The sequence below is a fragment of the Dendrobates tinctorius genome, unplaced genomic scaffold (genome assembly GCF_039654945.1).
Source record: "Dendrobates tinctorius isolate UK_male_01 unplaced genomic scaffold, ASM3965494v1 ptg000144l, whole genome shotgun sequence".
NCBI lineage: Eukaryota > Metazoa > Chordata > Amphibia > Anura > Dendrobatidae > Dendrobates > Dendrobates tinctorius.
The window spans coordinates 7,625,894-7,646,616 of record NW_027361811.1 but is presented as its reverse complement, the minus strand read 5'-3'; the positions used below and the strand labels follow the sequence as shown (position 1 = coordinate 7,646,616).

The 20,723-nt window shown below is 44.2% G+C and overlaps 1 protein-coding gene across 3 annotated transcripts in view; it reads left to right on the top strand.

The window, feature by feature from the left end:
- The window catches only part of NAA35 (N-alpha-acetyltransferase 35, NatC auxiliary subunit), a 143,538-nt gene that overhangs the window by 114,674 nt on the left and 8,141 nt on the right, over positions 1-20,723 (top strand). For all 3 annotated transcript variants that reach the window (XM_073545995.1, XM_073545996.1, XM_073545994.1), the window contains exon 22: positions 4,905-4,985. In XM_073545995.1, the coding sequence (XP_073402096.1) occupies positions 4,905-4,985 (81 nt within the window). The remainder of the gene's footprint in view (positions 1-4,904; positions 4,986-20,723) is intronic.

Below are 20,723 nucleotides of genomic sequence, written 5' to 3'. Positions count from 1 at the left end.
ATTTTCTTTTCCCTTGTGTTTTTTTTTTTTTTTTTTTCTTGTCTGTCCCCAGTGTAACTGGGCAATCCATAGGAGCCACAATTACAGGGAAACACAGTCCTCTGCTATGCAGAGCATCACTGGTAGAGCTGATCTGGGTTAGCTAGGACCCAGCAACTCTGCTATTCCCGCAGATACCAGTCAGTTATGTGCTGCATATGGGCGCAGTCAGAAAACCAGAGCTTCATCAATACTGGTGTACTGATATTCTCTACAGCACACTGGTATTCCCTATGGCCATGACAAGCACTTGATTTCAAGTGATCCAAAAAATTTTGTAATATAGTGATAACGCTCAGTGTCCGAGACTATCCTAACTTTTAATCTTCTATATAAAATTCGGCCAATAGTTGAAAACTTCAACAGAAAATTTTCTGAGGCACACAAACCCACCCAAGGGACATCTGTATACCGTATATACTCGAATATAAGCCGAGAATTTCAGTACATTTTTTTGGGCAGAAAGTCCCCCTCTCGACTTATATTCGAGTGATATACGCCAGGGGGTTGGAGGGGGAGCGGGGGTGTCAGGTCATACTTGCCCCTCCTTGCATGTCTCTGCAGCCTCCCTGCTTGTCCCACGGTCTCCCTTCCTTCCTTCAGCGGTTACATGGTACCGCTCATTAAGCTCATGAATATGCACATATTCATGAGTTTAATGAGCGGTACCACGTGACTGCTGAAGGCAGGAAGGGAGACAGTGGGAGAACGGAGCTGCAGAGACCGCGCCAGGACTGGTTAAGTATAGGCTATATTCACCTGTCCCCGCTCCATCGCTACTTGCTACTGTATGATGTGTCCTCTGTCAGTGACATTCAGACAGCAGAGGGCGCAGTGACGTGGTTAGTGCGCGCCGTGCTCTCTGCTGCCTGAACGTCACTGACATGACGTGGCAGATAGCGGTGAGCAGCGATGGACGCAGGACAGGTGTATGTCTCAGGTGTCGGGTCCTGAGCCAGCAGCGACATCGGCACCTGACACCCAGCGACAGAGAGGTGAGTATGTAATTTTTTTTATTTGCAGCAGCGGCAGCATATGGGGGCATAATGTATGGGGCATCTCATGTGGGAAGCATATGGGAGCATGATATATGGAGCATCTTATGGGGCATAATACATGGAGCAGCATATGGGGGCATAATCTATGGATCATCTTATCGGGGCATCTTATGGGGGCCATAACCTTTATGGAGCATTATATGATGCATATTATTCTATGGAGTATCTTATGGAGCCATTATTAACCTTTGTGCAGCATTATATGGGGTGTATTTTGTATGAAGCATCTTATGGGGCCATCATGAACTGTATGGAGCATTATATGGGGCTCCTGATTCAATATGGCTATTCAAAAACATTTATCCTGATGTCTCAATTAATTTTACTTTTATTGGTATCTATTTTTGAAATTTACCAGTAGCTGCTGCATTTTTCACCCTAGGCTTATACTCGAGTCAATAAGTTTTCCCAGTTTTTTGTGGCAAAATTAGGGGGGGTCAGCTTATACTCGAGTATATATGGTAGATGAATCTCTGGTTCATTTCTAAGGGAAGCTATAATTCTGGCAATACCTCCCTAGTAAGAGGGCCAGGTACAGAATTAAACTGTAAAAGCTGTGTGAGAGTACCTCCGAGTACATCCACAGATTTAGGGTCTAGAAAGTGATGGACACCCAGATGCCTCTCTGTCCTGAGAGTGAGTGGGAAAATTGTTGGAATTAGTGCACCCACTGCTGGATAAGTGTTATCATCGCTACATAAGATAACTTTTACACCGCATCCCACTCTTCAAGACACTCTGTCAGAGATACACTTGCATGCGGCACAGTTTGAAGAAATCATAATAGAGACCTCCCTAAGCCGCTACTTGGGCAAATGCTGAAAAGGGTGCAAGCAAAGACCAATGCTGCGCCAACATGCTGGTGGTCAAGTATAAGGACAAAAGGGATGTCCTTATTTTGACCACCATACACAGTGACATCCACCCCTTGTCACTGTCCGAAGTACCATGACGCAAGTCCCAAAGCCAGATTGTATCCTGGATTATAATATGTTCATGGGGGTGTAGATCTCCAAGTACAGGTCCTCAAACCATAAAGTGCCATGCGAAAAGCAAAAGTATTGGACAAACAAAATTTGTTGTGCACATTGTACAGATGGCACTGTACAATACTTTTGTGCTGTTTTAGATCTACCGGCAGTACGGGGACCTTCCTTCAGTTTCAGGAGGTAGTCATCGAGGCCCTAATGTTTTCGCAGTGGTTTTGTAAATTTTGTTGGAAATTAGAAATTGCTGATCAACTTTTAACCCTTCTAACTTCCTAACAAAAAGAAAACAATTGGTTTAAAAATTGTGCTGATATAAAGTAGGCATGTGGGAAATGTTAACTATTTTGTGTGACATAACTCTGGTTTAAGGGCATAAAAACGAAAACTTTGAAAATTGCTAAATTTTCCCAAAATTTCCGGTATTTTCATTAACACAAGTCATAGCTTACAAAATTTACCACTATCATAAAGTACAAAATGTCACGAGATAAGTCTCTTAGAATCACCGGGATCTGTAGAAGCGTTCCAGAGTTATTACCACATAAAGTGACACTGGTCAGAATAAAAAAAAAAATATGGCCTGGTCAGGAAGGTGAAAACGGACTTCAGGGTGAAGCCGTCAATAAAAGTAAAATATCTTGTTACCTTTTAAGGCCGGGTCTATACAGGGATATGTCTTGCAACAGCAATTCATAGAAAAGTCGCGCAACTTGGTAATTAGTAGATGCAGTGTCATCATATATAGCCCTTGCATAATGTTCACCAGGGAATATTTAACTACATATCTCAAACTGACGACAGGTCTAACAGAGTAGCCAGACTGATATTCATTGGCTAGTGGGATTGAGGGAAATGTGTATGACACTGTCAAAAAATATCAACTATATGAACTACTTGCAGGCAATGGGTATATTTTATATACAGTCCTACTCATCGTTATTGGCACCCAATGTTAGGCTGGCGGAATGCACCAAATAATAAAATGATAATGAGGTGCATTTGTAGCCTGGGGTCCACCGTGCAGAGATGGTATACTGCTGCTAAGTAATGGCGGAGTTCTACCTGAACACCGGCGGGTAACCACTGACCCGGTGTGTATAGGAGCGAACTCTGTTACTTCACAGAGTCGCTGGATGTAAAGCCAGAGCCTGTTAACTTCACAGGACTCGGCTGGGAAAGCACTGCTATATGGTTACAAGACCCTGCCCCAGAGACAAGGGAAAGGGTCCCTCCAGACCAGCAGCGCTTGGCACCACAATTGCGGTTAGAAAGCAATGCGCAAGTGTGCACGGCGCCTCTCTGGCATGCGCCACTAATCGCCCAGGCTTGGACTAAACAGCGCACAACTTGCGCCTGGCGCTGCACTGGCGGATGCTGACTTAGTGTGGAACGGTAGTGCCCTATACAGGATGACACCACCGGACGCTAGTGTGATAGTGCTAGGAGCATGGTGGCGGAAGCATAGCCACCTGTTGGCGCTGACTCAAATACCCTAACGCATGCGTATCAAAGGAGGGGGTAATATAATATATAGCCACATGGTAGGCCCTGTTCCTTTGTCACAATGGTGAAGACAAAGGAGCTTTCTGAGAACATCAAAACTGTTATTAGGAAATACAAGACTTTCAAAGGGCATAAGTCTCCAAAGATGTATCCTAGTTTCAACAGTGCATAATGTTATTAAGAAGTTTGTCAGGCACATAATCTTCAAGAGCCTCCCTGAATGTGGGAGAGGAAAATTGCCAAGAGATGTCTTCAAATGGTATGAAAACACCACGTCAAACATCCAAAGACCTGAAGGCCAACATGGAACTGTCTGGGGTCATGGTTTCAACAAGTACCACACGCCGCATACTAAACCAAGCAGAGCTTTATGGGCAAAGGCCATGGAAGAAACCATTGCTGAAGAAAATACATAGAAAGGAATGACGGATCTTTGCCAAAGAGTACCTTGACAAACCACAATCCTTCTGGGAAAATGTTCTGTGGACAGATGAAACAAAAATTAGAGCTTTTTGGCAATGCAAGTTAAGTTTTTTGTATAGACAGCGCAATGAAGCTTATAAGGAAAAGAACACCCTACCAACGATTAAGCATGGTGGCGGATCCATAATGCTGTGGGTTGCTTTGCTGTGTCTGGTACTGGAGGCCTTGACCATATAACAGGAATCAGGAAATCCGAGAATTATCAAGAGATTTTAGAACAAAATGTCCTTTCCAGTGTAAGAAAACTTGGTTTAAGTCGAAGATCATGGGTCTTCCAGCTAGACAATGACCCAAAGCACGCATCCAAAAGTACACAGGAATGGTTGAAAAATAAAAAATGGACTGTTTTAAAATCGCCAACAAGTCCTGACCTCAGTCATATTGAAAATCTTTGGGGTGAGCTGAAATCTGCCATTTTGAAAAAGAACCCTACAAACATTCAAGAGCTTGAACAAACTGCAAAGGAAGAGTGGGAGAAAATACCAGCTGAGAAGTGCAAGAAGCTTGCAGATGGCTGCCAAAGGGTGTGCAACCAAGTATTAATTAGGGGTGTTTTTATTGCTGCACGTGCTGTTTATTCTGTTTCTTCTTTGAAATTGCAACATGCAAGTTGAAAAACCATGTTTTATTGTTGTATTTCTTTGGACAAGTAATTATAAAATCCTGAGGCTATAACTTTGGTACATTTCCATTTATTTCTGAAGATATTGTACAGTCTTATGAAAAAAATGGAGTGCCAATAATGATGATCAGGACTGTATGCTAAATTATGGCTGTAAGTGTGTAGATTGATGCAGAAATGTGATTTTTTTTTTTTTTTTTTTTGTATTAGGTGAGCGAGATTTTGAAGGTATCCAAAAACAATATAGTAGTAATGAAGTTGCTTGCTGGAGGCCATAAAAAAGACTCTAAGGTAAGTGGTGAGAAATAAACATCCCTGTGATATACTGCTATAATTTCTGGTGCAATGTGAGCCAACTAACAGGTGGTATAAACTTGACTATGCAGTAGGTGGGTATGTTTACACGTAGTCTTTCATTCGGATAAGCCCAGGAGCCCACCTGAAAAAGCACTGAAGAAATGATCAAAAGAATTCTCATATGCACTGCAATATCAAATCAACTTGCAGTACATTAGATCAGTCTTTTTGAGCTACTTTTAACCACTTCAGGCTTCTAAATAAAGTGACCATGAAAATTGTGCCATCCAGCATGAAGAACTGCAAGAAAAATAAAATTCTGCACATTTTAGGACGTTTTGGTATAAATACAGTTTTACTGCATCTGCCTCAGTGCAGCGTAGGTGGCAGCTCTTCTAGTGCTATCAATGAGGGTAATGTTTAATTTCTGTCACTGTTCACAAATTTTCTTCCTGCTTCTAATATTCTGATTTAAAGGGTACCTGTCAGCAGGATTGTGCTGAGTAACCTACAGACCGTGTGAGGTTGGCACCGCTATACTGATTAAAATGGTGCCTGGGTTGATGAAATCCGTCTTTTGGATGTTGTTTAATCTCTATTTTCATTTTTCAGTTAATGGATTCTTGTGCTCTGGGGCGGCCTGTGGTGGGGGTCTTAATTTGGTGCTTTGATTAGCCATTCATAATGCGGGATCAGTGACCTATCATAAGCCATACAAATGAATAGCTAAGCAGAGCAACAGATAAAGCCCCGCCCACAGACCCCCCCAGAAGCATAAGCATCTCATTAATCTTTATTTCTCTAATCTCCTCCATGACAGCACACATGAGGTTGCCTCCCCATCCTAATTAGGGACAGGAAACAAGAGGTTAAAGAGCCCTCCCCTTCCCCAATATTTTCCTGTCCCTAATGGGATAAAGACGTTTCCTTATGGGCCCTGTGGATGGGCCGGCGACATCCCGGGGGTTTTACCTTTAGCCGGGCAGCCTGGGTCGATTGCCCCGGACCTTCCTCCCTGATGCCTGCTCCTGCCGGGGAGGGACTGCACCATCCTCCGGCATCTTCGGCAACGCTGGGGGCCTCCCGTAGCCCCCCAGCCTCATGGATCGCTCTCCCCCTCGCGCCCGATGCCGGCACGCACTTCAGGCATCCAGGTGCACGCGGAGGAAGTGACGTACACCGCTGAGGCAGAAGGTGCGTCGTCACTTCCGCCCTGCGTTCCACGGTGGAATGCACCGCCATTTTGGCGCCAGACTTTTTAAAAAAAAAAAAAAAAAAAGGAATGGCGCTAGGAAGCACTCACTGAGGGGGAGGGATCTCATCCGACTGGATGAGGGGAAAACTCTGGATCTCAGCTCCTATATAACGACCCTGATGGAAGACTCCGTAAGTTAGGACTAAGGTCTGAAGGATGGATGTGTCTTCTCTGAGAGCAGCATCTGCAGAGCTGAGCGCAAACCCTGGCCCAGTGAGCATACCTGGTATAGGGGTACCTGGCTTTGATTCAGGACCCATCCTTATGGGAACCCCCCTTCTCCTCTTTTAGGGAGACAAGGATCCTTCACCAAAAGCAAAGGAAAAGTCTGCAAGACGCAAGTGCGCCATCTGCAGTAAAAAAACTCCCCTCCAGTTACAGAAAAAGCATTGTGCAGGCTATGCACAGAGAAAATTTGTTCGGGAGCAACAACCATCCCTGATGGTACGACAGGAGATTGTCATCCCTGGCTTCCTTTTCCCAGTCATTTACAGGGAGGCCCACAGTCTCGAAAAATAGAAAATATGCCGCTGAAGATATCTCAGACTCAGAACCAGAGTCGTCAGTCTCTGGGGATTGGAGGGAAGAATGTGAACTTACTCCCAGCCATACAGAGGATGATAGGAGACTGTTCTTTTCCTCAGAGGATATGGAGGAGCTACTTTCGGCAGTCAGAAACACGATGGGAATTGAGGAGGAGAAACCATCCCGCTCAATCCAGGACGATCTATTTGGCGGTCTGAAATCAAAAAGAAAGATAGTCTTTCCTATCCATGATAATGTCCAGAATCTAATCCTGGAAGAATGGGAATTTCCAGAAACGAAGCTGAATATCCCAAGCGAGATGAAGGATCGGTTTTCCCTAGATGAAGACAATTCAAAGTATTGGACTGAAGTCCCTAAAGTGGATATCCAGGTAGCCAGGGTAGCCAAAAAAAACTATGCTACCCTTTGAAGACTCATCTCAACTCAAGGACCCTCTTGACCGCAAGATGGATAGCTTACTGAGGAAGTCTTGGGAGGCATCAGCAGCCTCCTTTAAAACAAACGTTGCATCCATCTGCATCACGAGAACCCTGTTCCTCTTATGTGGTCTTCCAGCTGTTGCAGCCAGGAGTGGTACTCCAAGGGAGGATCTTCTGACATCTCTACCTCTCCTTCAGAAGGCGACAGGCTTTGTGGCGGATGCCTTTGCAGAATCGGTTCGCATTACGACAAGAACATCGGTACTTTCCAACACTACCCGAAGAGCTCTGTAGCTGAAGATGTGGAGCGGAGACATCTTATCAAAATCAAAGCTATGCTCTATCCCCTTCAAGGGTGAATACGTGTTTGGCCCTGCACTGGACGAGCTACTGTAGAAAGTAACAGACCAGAAGAAAAATCTTCCTGAATCAAAACCTCCTAAGAAGCAGCCTTTTCTCCCACCCCAGACCCCCTCAATACAAGGGGAAAGGTAAAACGGGGCGATGGTGTTACCTTAAAGGTGGTAAAGGGAGACATATTTTCAGAGCTCTCGTTCAGACAGAAAATGACGCCAAGCAAGTAGGGGGCAGGATTTCAAACCACTTCCCAAACTGGCAAGAAAAAACTTCAGACCAAAAAATCCTGGACTCGGTCTGATGGGGAGTAAAAATAGAATTTTCCTCCTGTCCCCCACAAAGATTAGAAGTAACACATCTGCCATCGGCGAAACTTCAAAAAATTTCTGTATACAGAACTCCAACAGATGCTATCCTCAAAAGTAATATCACCGGTTCCAGAAACAGAACGCGGCAAGGGCCACTACTCCTGGCTGTTTCTAGTAAAAAAGCCAAGTGGGAAATATCAGGTCGTCGTCATCAACCCAAAGAAACTGAACCAACACGTTGTGTTCCGGCGCTTCGATGGAATCCATCAAGTCTACAATACCGTTGATCGCGAAAGATTTTGCCATGGCCACCATAGACCTCCAAGAGGCATATTACCATGTACCCATCCATCCATCCTACCATCGGTATCTGAGATTCATGGTTGCTCTAGAAGAAGAGGTACATCACTTCCAGTTCAGCGTTCTTCCCTTTGGGATATCATCAGCACCCCGAACATTTACAAAGATTATGGCAGAAGTAGTAGCCTTCTTCAGAAAGCAAGACATCTGTATCGTCCCCTACCTGGATGACCTTCTCGTCATAGCTCCTTCCAGCGCCACTCTAAAAGAGCATCTCCGATCAGTCCTGCATACCTTAGCTTCCTTAGGCTGGATTTTAAAATCGGGAAAAATCTGAATCCGTCAGTCTTTCTAGGAACCCTCCTAGATTGCCAGAACCTAAAATCGTTTCTCCCCGTCACCAAGCAGTTAGGCGTAAGATCAAAAGTTTGGACGCTAAAAATACAGAAGAGGGTGACCATAAGGTTCACCATGTCAGCGTTAGGGTCAATGACTTCTTGCATCCAGGCAGTCCCCTGGGCCCAGGCCCACTCAAGAACACTCCAGAAGTTCATTCTCTCCCAATGGAACAAAGACCCAAAGGCTCTCAGTACAAGAATCTCTATTCCTCAGCATGTAACGTTATCCCTCAATTGGTAGCTCAGCCAAGAAAACCTGGCAAACGGATACTCAGATACAATATCCTATGACATCGATTACAACAGACGCCAGCAAACGTGGTTGGGGAGCAGTGACGTCTCGGGGAGTTTTTCAGGGAGTCTGGCCCAAGGAAATGAAGTCTTCCAATTTCAGAGAATTGAGAGCTGTAGAAGAGGCCCTGAGGGCAGCAGAGCCATTGATCCAAAAAAACCCATGTTCGAGTTTACACCAACAACATGACCACCGTAGTCCTTCTACATCACCAGGGCAGCACAAAATATGAAAGTCTGCAACAGATCTCGGCAAGGATATTTTGTTGGGCAGAGCATAATCTCCTGTCCTTTATCGGCTCTCCATCTGAAAGAATTCAACGACGTTGAAGCAGATTTCTTGAGCAGAACAGATATAGATCCAGGGGAATGGAGCCTCAATATAAGAATATTCCAGGCCGTAACCAAAAAAATAGGGTCTCCTAGAAGTGGACCTGTTTGCGAACCGAGAGAATGCCAAAACAGAGCGGTACTTCTCCATAGGTCCAAACGAAACCCAATCAAGGGTAGACGCCTTCGCTCACCCGTGGAACTTCAGGCTGGTATATGCATTTCCACCAATTCCTCTACTACCAAGGACCCTGCAAAAGGTCAGGACAGACGGGGTCAAAACTATCCTGATCATCCCTTTCTGGCCAAAAAGGAGCTGGTTCGGAGCCCTAAAACTGAGGAGCTCAGAGGAACCTCTGATCCTGCCTCTGGACCACGACCTTCTACATCAAGGTCCCATCTTTCACCCGGCACCCCACAGCCTAAGCTTGGCAGCCTGGCTTCTGAAACCACAATCATGAAAGCCAGAGACCTCTCAAATGCGGTTATATCCACCTTAGAAAAAAGTAGGAAGCCGATCACCAATACCATATATTCCAAAATATGGAAAACCTCGGCATAGTATGGATCCACTCCCATCGATCCTTTCCACCCGGACATAGTAAAAATCTTAGATTTCCTACAGGACGGCTTATCTATGGGACTAAGACCAAGTACCCTGAAAGTCCAGGTGTCTACCCTGAGTTCCTACTTCGACCAAAATCTAGCAGACAATCGATTGATAAGGAGGTTCATTTCAGCTGCTTCCAGAATCCTTCCAAAGAGATCCAACATGGTCCCATCTTGGGATTTGAACGTATTGCTAAAAGGTCTAACTACCCAACCATTTGAGCTTGCAGATCAGATCCAAATAGACAGACTATCCTGGAAAATAGCATTTCTCGTAGCCATTACAACGGCAAGACGGGTGGGCGAGATACAAGCTCTATCCATCAGAGAGCCTTACCTAAGAATCCTAAACGTCAGAATAATATTTTGTCTAGACTCATCTTTTGTACCAAAAGTACCATCTGACTTCCACAGGTCTCAGTGAAAAATTCTGCCCTCTTTCTGTGACAATGCAAAAGATGAGAGAGAAGCAGGATTCCATTCTTTGGATGTTCGGTGGACAGTTCTTATCTATTTGAATAAAATGAAGCCTTGGAGAAAAGATCAAAATCTTTTTGTCCAGTATGGAGGACCAAATAAAGGCAAGAAAGCTTCCAAAAGCTCTTTAGCAAACTGGATCAAGAAAGCGATCGTGGACACTAACAAAAATCAGGATCTACCTCAGCCTGAATCCTTGAAAGCCCTCTGGTCTGTTGGTCAGAAAGGGCCCATACCTCAATAAGAGATCTAGCCTTTGGCAGGAAAGTCCTACAAGCTGTTGTCCCTCCCTAACCATTATTCTTTGCTATATCTCCTGTGTTCTGTCGTGGAGGGGAATTAGAGAAAACAGAATTCCACTTACCGGTAATTGGGTTTCTAAGACCCTCCACGACAGCACGGGTAATTTCCCCCCCTAATAAAGTTATGTTCATTTTTGATTACTTAATGTAAATAAATAACTCAAGCATTCACTCTGTGGTCCTTGAAAAACACTGGGGGGGAAGGGGAGGGCTATTTAACCTCTTGTTTCCTGTCCCTGATTAGGATGGGGAGGCAACCTCCTGTGTGCTGTCTTGGAGGGTCTTAGAAACCCAGTTACCGGTAAGTGTAATTCTATTTTTCAGCTAAACAACAACCACAAGATGGATTTCATCAACCAAGGTATCATTTTAATCAGTATAACGCGCTGACCTGAGAGTGTATGTAGGTTACTGAGCACAATCCTGCTGACAGGTTGCCTTTAAGTAATAAGGTTTCTGAACAGTGTAAACACCAGTAAGGTCAAGAACTTCTTATATTTAACAAGGACCCTTACAGCAAATAGATATAGATTAAAAGCTAAACCTTTATTAGAGCCTAAATCAAAGACAAAACAACCACACAGTAACAAACAACCGTGTCACCTACTACACCCTACAATGGGGTCTTGATGTCAAACTGCCTAACAACGGAGGTTGGCACGCTAAACATGATCGAGATTGGCGCCCCCGTTCCACGGCGGCTGTACCCTATAGCTCCTAGATAAGCCTGAATAGGTGCCACATGCAGTCACTCAATCAGGAAAGGAGTGTATAGTGGTTGCCAAGTAGGTAGTTGGGTAGGCAACAATAGAAAAAGTGCAAAAGACAAGACAATAAAGTGACTTGTGCAAAACAACCTATCTGTTGTGGGTGCCAACCTCTGCTGGTAGGAAGGTATATAGTTACAGGGAACAGATAGTTAGGTACTCATCTGTTTTGCACATGTCACTTTATTGTCTTGTCTTTTGCACTATTTTTGCACTTTTTCTATTGTTGCCTACCCAACTACCTACTTGGCAACCCCTATACATTCCTTTCCTGATTAATTGAGTGACTGCATGTGGCACCTATTCAGGGTTATCTAGGAGCTATAGGGTACAGCTGCCGTGGAACGGGGGCGCCAATCTCGATCATGTTTAGCGTGCCAACCTCCGTTGTTAGGCAGTTTGACATCAGGACCCCATTGTAGGGTGTAGTAGGCGACACCGTTGTTTGTGTTACTGTGTGGTTGTTTTGTCTTTGATTTAGGCTCTAATAAAGGTTTAGCTTTTAATCTATATCTATATTTCCTTTAAGTAATAAGAAATAAAATCGAATAAGACATGTTCCGTTGTCATAAGTGGAGATCTGCTGAAGGCACCTGAGTGAAAGTGCACAATGACTATATGTTTGCACAGAATGTTGTGACTTAGATTGTGAATCAGTAACTCTTGTTCTTATGAATAAAACAAAAGATTTTTTTGTATATACACAGCCCAGCTTTTCTCTGGAAGGTTTAACCCTTTCCACTGCAGGCACATGTCTTTTTCCTTCCCTTCTTCCAAGAGTGATAACTTTTATTTTTCTGTTGAGAAAGGCATGTGAGGGTTTTCTGCAGGACGAATTGTAGTTTTGAACGAGGCCATTCATTTTACTGTATAATGTACTGGATATCGGAAAATAATTCCATAGGCAGAGTCTGATAGGATACCTTAACAAACACAATGCTGTCCAAAAGCCAGAGTAGGGTAACCACATGATAAGTCACAAATTGCCAAAAGTCAAACAATCCTTAACTGAGGACCATAAAGTTTAACTCTTAATGATACTATTAAAGGAAAATATTAAAAAACGCATTGGTCAGCATGTCTTAATGGACACTAGTGTACTATTTATTAGACTCCTATCTTTTAAGGTGCTCACAGTCCTAATCACTTTATTTAATTTCATTCAGGGGTATGGGATAAGGTACGGCCGCGACATATATCCTATAACAATTCCACACCATAGATTCACTGACTGTTGCTATTAACATTTGCTCCTGAGCCTCCCCAACATGTTTCACCAGCTAGACTGGCATCATCAGGGGGTTGAGGCTATAATGAGCCAAAACAGACCTTGGGTCTGATGTCACAAAAAGGCCATCCAATCACAAAATTCCAACAATAGGCCAATCATGGCTCATATTACATTATTACCAAGGGGTAAACATGATGTAGGAACCCTAAAACACTGCCATATATTCAATGGATAATATCTTTTATCGCGGTGAATACTCACCATAGTACAGACTGATCCAATTATACTTAATAGGGGTAAAGTAACTTATACATTGAGTACTCACCACGAATCAGAAGATCACAGCAGGAACTCGGATGTGCGCCGTACAAACTGCCTCTAGTACCTCTGGGTGTACCCTGCCACGAGTCACGTTGGAGGAACATTCCTTCCGTGTACCCACGACTGCGCAAATGCGATCCTGACTGAGGATATACTGCGCATCTCAGAGTAATAGTCGCATCTGCACAAGTCACCAATGTATTTGGATAGTGGAGTCATCTTGCATGCGATGTAGAACACAAGCAGAATGTATGCAGGGCTCCCTTGACGCACACATAGGACTCCCATTTATATGACCCTTACATTAGACCGTGTACTCAGATATATATATAAAAATATTCCTATCTATATGACCCTTCTATTTAGTACTAAGATGCTACTGTGAGATAGTCAGAGTATATCACTACTCTCATTCTGATGAGGGCAACCATGTCCTCCATAATAGTAAAAAGGAGAAACGTAATACATGTCTCAAAGTACAATTATTGTCCTGCTAGACCTCAAATCAAAACACAAAACTTCCCAATATGTTCCTTCTCATGGCAGGAACCCAATAAGACCATCTCATTTCCATTGATTAATATTTACAGATCATATTCCATTAAATGTTGTCAGTATTACTTACTACTAATTTTAAATTATATGATTATCAAAAAGGCCAACACAAGCGCTCGATCACAAGTGAAACCACCATACAATTGATGTTATTCATTATAAAATACTCTATTGTCTACAGGATGCGTGAATTTACTCATTCTTGGTAAGTATTTACAGAATGTGCATGAACCCCAGGGGTGTGAGCCCTCGTTCGTCATTATTTCTCTCCTATTGGATGAATCTTCTTGTGTGGAGAAATGACTGTCTGACCCCTCATATTTTTGCCCCTGCGGTAAGGGACAGATGGATATCCTCCGATGACACCCCTTAAACCCGGACCAGCTCTTAAAGCGAACCTGTCACCTCTTTTGGCCACTATAAGATTCAGCCACTGCCTTTCAGGGCTTATCTACAGTATTCTATTAGATAAGAAAATAAGTTTGATTATACTCACCTGGGGGACGGTCCGATGCGGTCAAGTCCGATGGATGTAGCAGGTCCGGGTCTGGCATCTCCCATCTTCTTGTGACGCCGCCTTCCTGCTTGCTTCATCGCTCCCTGGCATCGTGCTCCTGTTACGGCGCATTTCTCTGCTCTGTTCAGGGCAGAGTAAAGTACTGCAGTGCTCAGGCTCTGGGCCTCTCTGACCTTTCCCAGCGCCTGCGCACTGCAGTACTTTGCTCTGCCCTCAACAGGGCAGAGAAGTGCGCCTGCGCAGGAGCGCGATGCCGGGGAGCGACGATGCAAGCAGGAGGACGGCGTCGCAAGAAGATTGGAGGCGCCTAAAACTTATTTTTCTTATCTTGCAGGTCAAATCCGGGGCTTATATACTGCATTATAGAATGCTATAGATTAGCTTAGTTACTCACCAATAACGGCATTTCTCGGAACCCATGGTTAGTTAACAAAAGTATATACATAACATTTTAATATTACATATTATCAAGAAGCACCGTGTCTAAACGAAAAACACTCTACGAACAGTCAACCGTGCTCAACGCACGCGTGAAGGGGGGAATAAGCGGGTGCTGTCATGGGTTCCGAGAAACACCATTATCGGTGAGTAAGCTATTCTCTCTCACCCATGACAGCACCACGGAGAGAATTAGAGATTGGTAGCTTAGGGAGGGACCACCGCCTGAAGGACTCTTCTCCCGAAGGTCAGGTCAGACGTAGAGGCTAGATCTAAACGATAGTGTCTGAAAAAAGTAGAAGGTGTTGACCAGGTTGCCGCCTTACAGATCTGTTCTATCGATACCTCTGATCTTTCCGCCCATGAGGTCGCCATTGCCCTTGTGGAATGAGCTTTTAAACCCTCCGGGATGGTATTCTCACGGGATGAATATGCCAGGGCAATCGCATCCCTTATCCACCTTGCTAGGGTACTCTTAGATGCCTTGAGTCCCTTCCGAGGTCCCTGGAAACACACAAAGAGAGAGCCTTCCTTGCTACATCCCTTGGTGGCCTCTAAGTACTGAACTAGGCACCTCTTCACATCTAGGGTGTGAAATCTCTCCTCTCCCCTATTTCTAGGATTTGGGCAGAAGGAAGGAAGGACTAATTCTTGAGACCTATGAAAGTGTGTTGCCACCTTAGGTAGATATGCCGGGTCAGGTTTCAATATGACTCTATCGTCTAGAATTTTAGTAAACGGTGGCGTTGCTGACAGAGCTTGAATATCACTCACCCTGCGAGCGGATGTTAGGGCCACTAGAAGCACAATTTTTAATGACAAGGTTTTTAGGGGTGCTGACTGGATGGGTTCAAATGGGGGGCCTGTTAGTGCAGATAGTACTAGGTTTAGATCCCATGATGGTAATTATTGGTCTAGACCTGGCTGAGGCCCTAATAAACCGTGCTACCCAAGGGTTGCCTGCCACGTCCTGGTTATAAAGAACAATAAGAAAAGAAGAGCATGCATATAACTAGGATCACCACACCAAATATCACGAGAATTTACAAATTTTATTGTGTACAAACCAGAAGAACAACACACAATTAAAAACACTTAAAAAATGCATTGGATCCGGACAAACATGATCCAGTCAATACAAAGACATTAAACAACCACTGGCCGCAAATATAAGTAAATTGTTAAAGCCATATAGCCTACAAGCATACTGCCAATATAGCCACACAGGACATTACATACTTGATACACCATAATAAGAAAAAATAGAACCATTAAGTATTTATAACCTACAAAAGAGTTGATTATATTGGATCCCAGACCCCTCTATCCTTCATGTAGGAAAGAAAACAACTTTTGTAGGAGGACATCTCTGGCCTGGAAATAATAAGGTGGACTAATACATCACCCCCAGTCAGTCAGTCATGATAAAGGCAGAGTCACCCCGTCCTATGGGAAGCAGTCGGGCAGCCAAAGTGGTGAGAGTAACCCACGCGTTCCGACACCTAGTGTCTTTTTCAAGGTGAGTTGTGTCTGGTTCTGTCAGTATCGACTATTTAAACCCTAATCATTAATCGACGATAATTACCAGCTGGCAGCCTGGCGGCAGAAAGTCGGCGGCGGTATTATGATCGCGCATGTTCAGTCACCCGGAAGTGTCCACAGGCTGGTTACGCAAATAGTCACACATTCATATGTGAATATTCAATGCCTATACAAAGACATCAATTGAGCTGCACCTGCGCATCAATAATATAGGACAGGCACTAACATGCAGCATACTACCTGGATATATACAGGTGAATATCACAATGCTAGATTTTGTAATAGCATGTAATTATAGCACCAAACTATTATCTATAATAATAAATGCCCTAAGCAGCTTCCGGTTGTAACAACTTCCGTCCAGTTGTAACCGGTGACGTCACCGCACACCTCTTTCCATGTTAACCCTCAACACACCACTCCTCCTCAACACACACACTCCTCTCACCTTTCACCATCTCCACTCACGTCCACTCACTCTTTCACTCCACATACGACCCTTTCTCTCACTCCGTCTCTCATACTCACGCCGTCATCGCCGCTGATCCACGATCCCTGACATCTTCCGCCGGCGCCATCCTGGATCCAGACGTCCTCCACGCCGGCGACATGTTCTGGCGGCGACGCCATTTTGGATCGGCGAAATCCCGCGATACTCAAGATGGCGTCGCCGCAAGAACATGTCGGCGTGGAGGACGTCGGGATCCAAAATGGCGTCGGCGAAATCTCGCCGACGCCATTTTGGATCCCGACGGCATCCACGCCAGCGACATGTTCCTGCGGCGACGCTATTCTGGATCAGCGAAATCCCGCGATACTTAAGATGGCGTCGCCGCAAGAACATGTCGCCTGCGAGGCCGACGTCGGGATCCAAAATGGCGTCGGCGAAAACTCGCGAGATTTCGCCGACGCCATTTTGGATCCCGACGTCGTCCACGCCGGCGACATGTTCTTCCGGCGACGCCATCTTGAGTATCGCGGGATTTCACGATACTCAAGATGGCGTCGCCGCAAGAACATGTCGCCGGCGTGGACAACGTCTGGATCCAGGATGGCGCTGGCGGAAGAAGATGTCGGGGATTGTGGAGCAGCGGCGATGACGGCGTGATTATGAGAGACGGAGTGAGAGAAGGGGGTCGTATGTGGAGTGAAAGAGTGAGTGGAGATGGTGAAAGGTGAGAGTGTGTGTGTTGAGGGTTAACATGGCAAGAGGTGTGATGCTATCGCATCCTCCCGATGCGATAGCATCGGGCCATAATCGAGTATTGCATAATTGGTTCTACGCCTGCGCAATTTGTCAAAGGGTCACATATACATATATATACTCAAATGCCTATGCAGTAATTTAAAGTGTATCCGGAAAAATATCCCAATGGATACTGCATCCATATGCCCATAACGTGCAGCGCTAGATTTTATAACCACATACGATAAAACACCAAGCCAGTGTTTATGTAGATCATGAACAAAGTTAGCATTGTGCTGGCGAAAAACGATAGAAACATCACATCTTCTTACTCAAAAGTCTGCGCATTGGGACTAAGTGGGCCATATTGTAGAAAATATGATGTATATAATATCAAACAATACAATGCCCACAAAAAAGATGAAATGTCACAGTTTTACTTTCTTGTGCCAAGCACACATGAAGGAACCATATGCATATGTAACTGGTGCATGCACGGTAGGTAACCCATTAAAAGTCGCCCAACCACATTATGTCGCAATTCAACCTATACATACCCCATGGCATTAGATGTTAAATATACTTTGACACTCATAGTAGGCTAATGCGGATCCAGAGCAAACTCTTTTTTTTAATTATTATTGTTGACAGACATAGATATATAGGCATACTTGCACGAAAAATGTCCTTGCACCAAAAAATGCCTTGGACATACAAGTCCATCTATTACAGAAGGCCCAGAATTTTAAAAGGTGCAAAAAGAGTGCTGCACTTGTTGTCCATACAAGTGCAACAAACACAAAGGACCACTCAAAAGTAATAATTCATTAGAAATTCATAAGTAAGACTGATTTTATAGGTCAGACATGTGCATATAGTCCATGCTTTAAAGTATGTCATTTCAACACATAACCAGTAAGGATGGACTCGAATCTAACATGGGCATAGTGTCAAAGCCAAAAGTATATATCTTAACCCATGGTGAAATACTGAGCGGGACCTGGTTGTTTAAGGTCATGTATTCACAGTGATATCACATAAACAGTACTCTGTGAGTGATTTGAAAAAAGTCCAACAGGCTCAAAGAATAGCATCATTAAAATGCAGGTTGAACAAATTTGAGCCCAGAAATTTCGTCTGAGGCTTTAATATAAAATCATCAAAAGATGGACTAATTCCATTTTTATGTCTCTTCCAGGTGGAGCTAGACAAAGCTTCATCCAAAGTCCCCTTGTGAGAAGTTTAATTTCAAGTTCGGATAATTCATATGATGAGAGGTTAATTTCAGTATTTCATCATGGGTTAAGATATATACTTTTGGCTTTGACACCATTCTTTGAGTGTGTTAGACTTATTTCAATTTACTCACATCAATCACGTCGATTAATGATTAGGGTTTAAATAGTCGATACTAACAGAACCAGACACAACTCACCTTGAAAAAGACACACTAGGTGTCGGAACGCATGGGTTACTCTCACACCACTTTGGCTGCCCGACTGCTTCCCATAGGACGGGGTGACTCTGCCTTTATCATGACTGACTGACTGGGGGTGATGTATTAGTCCACCTTATTTCCAGGCCAGATGTCCTCCTACAAAAGTTGTTTTCTTTCCTACATGAAGGATAGAGGGGTCTGGGATCCAATATACTTAATGGTTCTATTTTTTCTTATTATGGTGTATCAAGTATGTAATGTCCTGTGTGGCTATATTGGCAGTATGCTTGTAGGCTATATGGCTTTAACAATTTACTTATATTTGCGGCCAGTGGTTGTTTAATGTCTTTGTATTGACTGGATCATGTTTGTCCGGATCCAATGCATTTTTTGTGTTTTTAATTGTGTGTTGTTCTTCTGGTTTGTACACAATAAAATTTGTAAATTCTTGTGATATTTGGTGTGGTGATCTTAGTTATATGCATGCTCTTCTTTTCTTATTGTTCGAGTATAGGTTACATGCATTCAGTGATCCCATACCTGTATATTATTTTTACCTATTTATGATGGTGCCCGCTTGATACATTTCTCAGTCCTGGTTATAAAGGGCACCTAGGGCCACTATCTGTACCTTCAGTGTGTTAGTCACCAGCCCCTGTTCTAAACCCTTTTGCAGAAATTCGAGAATTTTGTCAATCTGGACTCCATCCTGAACCCTTGCCCCGGAGCTGGACAGAAATTTCCTCCAAGTTCTCCCATAGGCTCTCGTCGTGATCGGTTTCCTACTCTTCTGTAGTGTAGAAATCAGGTTTTTGGCGAACCCCCTCAGCAGTGCCCTTTCAAATTCAATGCTGTTAAATGGAGGTTCACTGCCCGAGGGTGTAACACTGGTCCATGAGACAGTAGGTCCTGGAGATCTGGTAGGACCCAAGGGTTGGTTATTGACAGTATTCTCAGCCAGGAGAATACTTTTTGGCTAGAAGGGGGCTATTAGTATCATTCTTGCTTTGTCTTCTCTGACTTTTCTTATGATCGCCGGGATGAGAATGGTTGGCAGAAAGGCATATGTTAGGCCCTGTGTCCACTGGAGCATAAATGCATCCAGGGCCTGGGAATTTCCCCTGGGGTCTAGGGAACAAAATGCTTCCACTTTTTTGTTTTTGTGGTTGGCAAACAGATCTATGTCCGGGGTTCCCCACATTTTTACAATCCGCAAAAAAATGGACTGTTTTAGGACCCATTCTCCCTGGCGTAACTGGGTGCGACTCAAAGTCTGCTCTCTGGTTTTCTGTTCCCTGTATATGCAGTGCAGAGAGGGATAGTAGGCTTGTCTCGGCTAGGGTGAAGATTTTGGAGGATGTGTTCATTAGTGCTCGGGACCTGGTTCCCCCTGGTGATTTATGTAGGCCACAGTCACCTGATTGTCCGAAAATATGCAGACGTGATGACCCCGCAGCACAGGTAGAAAGTGTGTTAGGGCATAACTTACTGCCAAGAGTTCCTTTTCGTTCGAGGAGCCTTCTAATTCCTGACCTCCCCATTCCCACTGAGCCACCATGTTGCTCATATGTGCTCCCCATCCCATGGGACTGGCATCTGTGGTAATTGTGTGTGACTTTTATTACCCAGGGAATCCCTTTGTATAGGTTGTCCCTGTTTCCCCACCAAGCTAGGGAATTAATAGTTTTTGGAGTCTAGTGTAACGTGACCTTCCAAGTGACCTCCTAATGCTAACTGGTTGGCCAATACTTCCCATTGGAGTTCTCTCGTATGTAGCCGTGCCCATTGGACTGCCGGCAGGCAAGGCGGAAAGGGACCCTAGTAGTGACATAGCTTTTCTTGGCGTCATGGAAGGGTTCTGAATCGCTTTTGCTACCATTTGAGCAATTCTCTTTTTTGCGGTTCTGAAGGTAACACTCTTGGGTGTTTGAGTCTAGTGTTAGTCCTAGGAACTCCTGAACTTTGCTGGGCTCCAACCTCTATTTTTTTCAGGTTTAAAAGCCAGCCGAGGTTCTGTAGAGTGTTCATTACTCTGTCCCTCTGTTCCCTGCATTTTTGGGCTGAGTTGCTTGCTATTAAAAAGTCGTCCAAATATGGGATTATTAAAATATCCTGCTCTCTTAGGTGGGCCATCATTTTTGCTAC